The following is an 8,584-nucleotide window of genomic DNA, read 5'->3' as shown; positions in this document are numbered from 1 at the left end:
ACTTACCTTCATTTTTTTCTGTCAAGATTGACCTGCTGCACAGATAGTTGATGAGACCACATATGCCATGCGTATCCTCATCCGCGCAGTGCTTTTGAAGGGTCCCGCTGTCTTCGAAGTAGTTTCTTCAATTCGTTTTCCGCGCTTCTTTTCCCTATGGTGCTCTGAGTACACTTAGCTTCGTATACAGCGTTGCGACTGACTGTCGTTCAATGGCTTCCCTCTTATACCCGACTCAAAGCTGGCATCTGGGTGCGGATTAAAAAAAAAACAAGAAGGCCATACAGGAAGTTATGCAGAATTGTTTTTAATGGCCGACCGTTCTCTTGGGGCCTGCTGATGCTACAGATGAGCGAAGAAGCACAAGAACAGTGGACTCGAATACGTTCCCTCACACGCGAAATGCCACTCAACCACTGCACTGAGTACCCCATTACATGAGACTTTCGTTTATTGCGTCCCGTATTGATGTCCTTACGCTCTCTTTCGGGGCTATGATCCTCCTCTGTGTACCTAATTATTTTTTGCCCCAATTTTTTTACCCCGTTTTGTGCTAAGTGTGAAGATATGGCTCCCTCTTAAATGTTTACTGCTGTCAAGGTCTTGACATCTCTAGCATGCTTGGGAATCATAATATTGGACTAAACGATTGCAGGGATAAATACTGACGCTACTTTGTTTAACCTCCCATGTTGATGATAGGTCGGACCACTGCCGTCTGTATGCACGGTGGTCACATACACAATAAGATTGTAAAGGAACTTTATGAGGAAGGTTCCCTTTCTTTAGTGTGCATGCACGTAATCATCAACGTAAATGTGGCCTTGTCGAGCGTTTTAAACCAGACATGCAGCCAGGAATATCTTTCGAGTTCGAGAAGGGTGGGGGGGGGGGGTGTTATGTTCCATTTATGCTCATTGCCGTGTGTGCGTGTGTGTGTGTGCGTGTGTGTGCGTGTGCACGTGTGTGTGTGTGTGCGTTTTTGTGTGCGTTGTGTGTGTGTGTGTCTGTGTGTGTGTTGTGTGTGTGTGTGTGTGTGTGTGTGTGTGTGTGTGTGTGTGTGTGTGTGTGTGTGTGTTGTGCAAATATTTAAACTTTCAGCGAAGTTTCAACCCGTCGACGCCCAATCTCCTCCACGCTACGCAAATGTTTCAGACAGCTAATGTTCCACACAGTGTTTTACAGTGTTCTCCGCTGTTTTTAGCTTTTATGGCGCGTAATTCACAAACACTTCGTCATCTGAAGCCACGCAAGAAAAAAAAAAAAACGGGTACTCCTACAGGGAATGTCGTGGTAGCAAAGTTTCGAGAAGCGTACTTGACCTCTTGCTTCTGATCTTGACAGATTATTGCATCGATGGCATTAATATTATTTAAGGGTACCAAATGTAGCGTGCGCACATTAGTTGCCACGCTAAATGAAGTAAATACGTATGACCGGCAACTCTTGGGCACATCGCTTGAGACTCCGGGTATTGTTGTGCGGGAAGCTGCCCTCTCTGCAATGCTCTTCTTGTACAACCAAAAATGTAGCCTCGAATAGTTTCGATTCTCCGTAACATTTGCCGTACAAATGTCTATAGCTGGAACGCGCTCGAAGGTCTTTTCACGTGTGGTTGCTCATTCCGTTTATAACCTCGAATGCGCGATTACGTAACCGGAGTTTGTTATTCACCTCACGCCCCGGTGTTTTCCTTTTTAAATGCACACACATAGCCTCCAAGTCGGCTAAGAGATTCAGGTCGTCTACCATTGCCAATGGTGGTCGTATGAGTTATCGACCCAGATGTCACTTTCGTGTTCGTGGCGCAATTCTGTGAGCTGGTTCGCTCGCATAAAGAGAGCTTGGTTTTCCTGTTTATGAACGAAATGTTTATTGTGACAAAAGAAGAAAAACAATACCCCCGAGCTTGGAATGACAGAAACGGGGGCTAGTTGATAGAGATTTTTATGGAAATCAGTAGACTTAGTTATGTGGACAGAAGCTATAATACAGCGCAGCTCAGTTCGAGCATGAAGGAAAGAAAAAATAGCAAAGAAAGAAATGACAGGAGAGCGCTCATTCTGCTTCATTGGCACTGATCATGTTGCCTGTCATTTCCTTCATCGTTTGTTTCTTCGCTTCATGTCAACCTGAGCTTCGCTATAGCACTACGACATTATAGTGCCCCAACTTACCCAATCTGGAGTATTAAGTTATGAAACCAAGATAGAGCAGTCAGTAGGGGGCGTTTGTGCTGTCTGTGTCCGTCCGCACGCCTAGTGTCTTTGATCAAGAATACTTCAAAATTTCATTAAGATTGTCTGATAACTCTGTTTGTTCTACTGAAGTGTCGTCGGCTGCTTGTGGCGTTTAGGTGGGGAGTAAGTAAAGTTCGGACACCACTTAGGAGAGCGTGGTGTCGATAAAGCGGAATTCGCTTAGTGGCATTGCCCATTCATTCTTAAGAAGAGCCGAACCTAAGTTAGTGATGTATTAACATGCACATGATCGATACATAAAAGAGAAATGATTGAGCTCAGTCATCGTAAATGGCGTAACTGAAGCCTTGGAGGCTTATAGCTTTTAAGGAGCATTAGAAAGATAACTCACAGTTGCTTTATTATGTGAATAGAAGAACTCCATCAATGAATCATTTCTGCACATCAGTTCTTTGCAACACTTAGTGCACAAGAGTGTTCAGACAGCTGAAAAAAAAATAGTCCATAGCTACCTACTTTCATCGTTCAATTTAAAAATTGAAAACAAGGTACCCTGTTTTTTTTTCACGTTCTTAGTCTTATTTCTTTTGTCCTTTTTGCTACACTTTTACCTCACTGAAAAGGAAAATTGAAAGGAAATTCTTTCTAGCACAGTCACAAGAAAATCTTTCCTTATTTCCTCATGGATTTTTTTCGTGGTTTCGTGCTGCGAGCAAGTTGACCTCAATTTACCTTTCCTATTGCTTCGGTCAGCTTGTAAAATTCAGCAGAACATATTTGAACTGAAGTACTTAGTGGACTTGAACTTTCTCGTGCAATGTGGCCTTTCTTGGTAAGAACTATACCTTCTTAGAGACACTCCACCCGGACTCTCTTCTACACCTAGTTCAAGGAAAAAAAATTGGGGGGACCCTTAAGCTTCGCCTTTAAGAGTGGAACGCAATAGCGAAATCTGGTCTCTAGTGCGCCCTTCAACCGTTATGTGCATACTTATTAATATGTTTTGTTACACACACACACACACACACACACACACACACACACACACACACACACACACACACACACACACACACACACACACACACACACACACACACACACACACACACACACACACACACACACACGCCATGCGCATGACGTATCTATGTAATGCAGTGACTGTGCAGTGTGGCCACTTCCCTCTGCTAGAATGGTTCTCTGATGTAGTCGAGACACGTTTTTCACAATGTCTCACAGATGGCACACAGACACGCACACGCGCGCGCAAATGGTACATGCAGGTTTTCGGTCCAAAGCAAGAGTCGCATGGCCTCCAAGATACACGCCATGCACTTGCCATCGGAGAGGCCATAAAGAGTCTCACAATGCCTCAAAGATGGCAACATATTATCTAGCGTTTGATGTTTGCTTAATCAATGCCTGTGGAGAGGCGTGATATGTTTTCCACTAGATGTACATAGTTGTCTATTTTTAAAGCTGTTTAAAAGTTGTGTGTTTTGTGTGTTTTTAGCGGCGATGGCTGAACTATCCCAGCCTTTTTTGGCGAAGTTTGGTGGTACAAATTGCCGAACGGGCTCGTTTTCGTCGTCACACCTGTCGAACGAAAGACTCCTTTCTCTACGTGACATTTATGTACTGTTTCTTTTTCCGAAGCAGCTATAAGTAACATGGTAGCTTTGTGGCAAGATACTTGCTTACCACGCGAACCTCAATGGGACCGAAAATTTTATTCTTCATTTTGTTTGCTTCTTTTTTTATTTTTCGCTCATGGACGATTTTTCGCTAACAACCAGCGGTACTGACGCTGATGGCGGAATTTCTGCGACACGAGCTCTCTAACGCTATCGTGTTAAAAAAAGAATACTATGAAAAGAGACGAAGTGATACATGCTGCTCCATTGCAGTTGCCACCACACCTATGAGCTACAGTAGAATGCGAACACAAACTTCCAGTGGCGGCAACAACACAGTTAAAATTTGATAGCAAATGTCGTTAGATGGCCTTTTTAGGTTTTGAATATTGAGTGCACAAACAAGAAACACAATGAGAATCAATTTATCATGTACTATTCGCTAAGTAGTGTGTGTTAATTATGTTCGTGAATAGTTCTTGCCACGTGATGAGCATGAGTTTAATTCTGGTGATACAAATTTATTGCCTGGAGCTTGGTGTGCTAGTCAGATACCTTTGTATAGTTGAGATGGTATATGTGTGACGATGAATTGACATCGCTTTATACCGCTACCTATCTGAACACACTTCTCAGCCTTTTTATGAATACTCGCAAAGAAAAATAGGAAATCCTGCCAATGCCTGATAAGTTTCTCTGTTGGGTCTTTGTCCTTTTGTGCCTGAATATATTTCGGAATCCCTGTCGGGGCTGCCTAGCTTGTCTCGGATCGCAGATGGCTGTAGGGTACATATTTTGTGCAAGACAGGCTGGTAGAAAGATGCTTCCAAAGAAGTGACTGTGGGTCAAAAAAGATGCATCATCGCAATGGCATCTTTATCTTGAAAATAGTCTCGTCGAAATGCTTCCTTATAGTGATAGATTGTCTGAGTTTGCGTTTCATCATCTATCTCTGTTTGTTTACACCCTCTTTTATGATCTACTACTCATATTTTTTTCAGAACCTGTCAGTATCACCAGCAGCGTAATCTAAGCTTTACTACAAGGAGACTGGCAGTTCCAGCTACAGCAAATACGTAGATCACACTTGCACACGGATGGCTCCTGAGCTTAATAGCTTCAGGTAAAATAGACAGGACTTTCCACTCGATACTCTGCAATATACGTAGACATACATATGAGAAAATGAGAATAGTTTCACAGTTCTGGGGAGGCATAAAGAGGACTATAGGTACGATGAGATCAGTTTTATTGGCTACGTTCTTTAGCCGAGGTATCCTCCACCGAAGCCAGAACCGGCGGTGTGTCCAAAATTCTGCAGTCCGTAACCTGCCTGCTGGCCAGCACTTCCGCTTCCGAATCCAGCAGATCCCTGCTTCTGTCCACTACCGAACACCTTGCTGTCACTGGCCGAGAATCCTGAGGAGTGGCTGTACCCCTGGTTGTTGTTGTAGGCGTTCACGTTCCTGTGGGCAGCTCCGCCAGCGAAACCAGCAGATCCCTGGTTGTATCCAGCAGCGCCCCCTTGGTAACCTCCCTGGTGGCCACCAGCCGAAGCGCCGTATCCAGACTGGTAGCCGCCACCATAGCCCAGACCGCGGCCATAGCCCAATCCACCAAGACGACCATATCCAATACCACCGTAACCAAGGCCGCCATATCCTAGACCGCCAGTTCCGATAAGACCAGCGCCAACAACAGCTGGGCCACCAAGACCACCCCCGTAGCCGCCAAGTCCAGCTGCTCCAAGGCCAGCACCTCCGAGACCTACACCTCCCAAACCTGCCCCTGCAAGACCAGCCCCTCCGAGACCTGCACCTCCGAGACCTGCTCCTCCGAGGCCTGCACCTCCGAGACCTGCACTTCCGAGACCAGCGCCGTAGCTGCCGACTCCAAGACCACCACCCAGAAGGCCCCCTCGTCCTTCTACTTTTTCTTCTTTGGCCTCTTTCTCGGCAAGGGCTCCGTAGGCCACGAGAGCGCAGACAGCAGTGGCAATTAGGAACTGCGTTTAGAATGCATGGAGAAAGGTACTCGATTATATCAGATTTGAAAGTACAATTGTGTTGCGTAATATGTAAAGGTTTAAATTTAGTAATGTCCACGCCTAACCTGCATTGTTCTACTAGCATCACTGTTAAGCACTTGTATAGCTCTAATGAAAAAGGAGAGTCTCTTTAGGGCTGACAAGCTTGCATAATTTCAACTACATTTCAGGGACGGAATAAGCTTCATAAGCTTGAAAAGTTCCTTTGAATCACCGTGGATCTCAAACAAGCTCTCAGAATTACATGGACGCACAGTATCACGCCTGCAGTGCCACTTAAAAGAGGCAGTGGGCACGTTAGTTGTACTCCATCTGGGTATAGTTTGACCTGCAATTTTAGCGAAAACCTTTCAGCAAATATGTAAAATAAAGAGGTGCTTAAGATCACCAAATCTCGGTAATTTCTTTGGCGCTCCGAAAGGCACCTGAAAACCACATCGTGAAGGCGCCCCAAAACAAGGAAATTCTGTAGTTGTTAATTTGCATGCGCTACTTTTAAGGCCACATCCGTAGTGCTCAGGGATAAGATAAACGTTACTGATGGGAAAGAGCGGTAAGTTTAAACAAAATACACAAAGCTTAGTTTAACTATACCAGCCCTTCAAGTCACAAATAGCTTTACCAAGCTTGAGCATCCACGCTAATATGGTCAAAAAAGGACGTTTTAACACATGTAGTCCTATTTCAGTGGCTTCTTTTGGGTCACCGCTTGTTATGCTAACACGTTCTTTCACAATAAACATATTGGGATGTTTTTTCCGTGTCTTTCAGCACAAAGTTTACTGTTTTGAGCAATTTTTTATCAGATGGTAGTGCAGCTTCTTCGATCATTCCCAACGGCCAGTTCTTAGGAAACGGATTTTGGGTCAAGTACACGAAAATGAGAGATATACCACTACAATCGACACGGTCATTCATCGAGACTTGCGTAAACTATAACGCAGCTCTACCCTCACCTTCATTGTGGCTGAGATGTTCGTTCTCGATCCAATCTCCTCGCTGAACCACGGACCTTGAGGCTCGACCGTTGGCAGTGACTGACTCTCTGCCCTTGTGTGCCTCTCTATATATATTCGACTCAAACGTACCATTGACCGGTAAAGGGGGGCACAAACGAAACAGGATGTGACGTACACTTGTTTCTACGAGTTCATAATTGTCGACCACGCTGTGTTTCGACCATAGGAGAAACCGCGTTCGAGAAGCAGCGACGTTATCTTTCGAATCTCAGGGGGTCGCGGCCTCCTGCTGCTCTGTGTTCGGCGAAACTTACGTCTTTTCCAGCCAATGTCCTAGTGCCCATATTTCTTCGGCTGATGGAAATCCCGGCTTGCGAAACCCTCCTTTTCTTCGTCCTACCTCATCGTTTCCGAAGCTGAATGTAAACCGAAAGGATATCCGTTCGCAACGTATGTTTTTAGAATTTTGGTTTTCTGGAAAGTATCATTAGACTGTGAATTCGGAAGTGGTTTCCTGTTAAAGGGTGTGCTAGTTTGTGTTCTTCGAAATTATTTCAAATGAAAAAATTCAATACTTGTACCATGCGAATAGTAGGCATGTGTTTTTTAGCCTGCTCGTTTTGTCAGTTTATCTCGTTGTTTCTGGTTTTATCTGAACGAAAGTCTTCAGCCATTTGAATTAACCCTGCATAACATAAATCTTGTAGGATTTAGTGCATCAACGCTTCACGCGCCACTGATAAGGTCGTGAATGTCGTATATAGTGCATTACTAATGTCAACAATTAGTTCTTGAACTTTCCTTTAGTCGTTCGAAGGATGGAGTAGTTTTTTTTTCCTCCTGCATCAGCATTTCTGTTTTGCCCATGATGGTTTGCGTCAGTCGTGTATATTGTAGGACCTGTGTATATCCATTTATTTTATGTTCACGGGTAGCGTCTTCAGCTACCCTGAGCTAAAAGTCATCGAATGGTGATCGCTCTTTGTAATCAATTATTCAATCAATCAATCAATCAATTATTTAACGTGCCTTGGAACAACCATGGGGTGTTAGTGCAGGCACAGCCGGCAATAAAACAATACAAATAAATAATAAAAATAGATAACAATAAAGCAATACAAATAATGTAATACAGGCACTCTTCAGAAAAGTCAAATAAACAGTGAAAATACACAGAAAAAATAAATTAGCGCAAAATGGATGAATAAGAAGACAGGAAGAAATTCATAGAAAGGAAGTGAAAAATATAGGATAGACATCTATGCAAAAACCTTTCTGAAAGACGAAAAGAAAAGAATCTTTACATTGTGAAAACTATGTTAAAACAGTGCAGAGCTGAGATAAGAATGTTGACAGTGGACTGTGAAGAGCATCAAGATCTTGAAAATCAACATTATATAGACTTTTTATTCTGTGAACAATAGAGTGTTGAAAAAAGTTGGCAGGTACATGAAATGGTTGATTCTTTCTGGTTGACTTGCGAGGAATTTGAAAATTCACACAACTGAGAAACAAAATGCAGGATAGCATACCTTTAACTAGTTCGTGAAGAAATAAAAGGGTATGCGCGATTTCGTCGGCAGTTAAGTTATGACAATGATATTAATATTCTGGCAATATTAGAACGAGATCCAGAGTTATTCGCAGCGAAACGATGATTGTAAATTCTTAGGAATTTTTTTCTGTACTCGCTCAATTGCGTCACCGCCAGATTTACTGATGTCAAGTCAGATCACACAT

At 43.5% G+C, this 8,584-nt stretch overlaps 1 protein-coding gene across 1 annotated transcript; it reads right to left on the bottom strand.

The window, feature by feature from the left end:
• Nucleotides 1–5,070: 5,070 nt before the first annotated feature.
• LOC119165328 (uncharacterized) lies at nt 5,071–6,999 on the bottom strand. Its single transcript, XM_037417508.2, has 2 exons — nt 6,842–6,999; nt 5,071–5,843 (listed from the first exon to the last, which is right to left on the bottom strand). Exons 1-2 carry the CDS (start codon nt 6,974–6,976, stop codon nt 5,103–5,105), a joined length of 876 nt encoding a protein of 291 aa, XP_037273405.2. The 5' UTR covers nt 6,977–6,999; the 3' UTR covers nt 5,071–5,102.
• Between the last annotated feature and the right edge of the window lie 1,585 nt (nt 7,000–8,584).

Source organism: Rhipicephalus microplus, chromosome 8, assembly GCF_043290135.1.
Source record: "Rhipicephalus microplus isolate Deutch F79 chromosome 8, USDA_Rmic, whole genome shotgun sequence".
Lineage (NCBI taxonomy): Eukaryota > Metazoa > Arthropoda > Arachnida > Ixodida > Ixodidae > Rhipicephalus > Rhipicephalus microplus.
This window is presented reverse-complemented; position numbering and strand designations above follow the sequence as displayed.

Coding starts and splice junctions, on each gene's coding strand:
- LOC119165328 (XM_037417508.2), bottom strand. CDS start 6,976: ATGGTACGTTTGAGTCGAATATATATAGAGAGGCACACAAGGGCAGAG. Junction 5,844..6,841: donor ACATCTCAGCCACAATGAAG/GTGAGGGTAGAG, acceptor TTCTAAACGCAG/TTCCTAATTGCCACTGCTGT.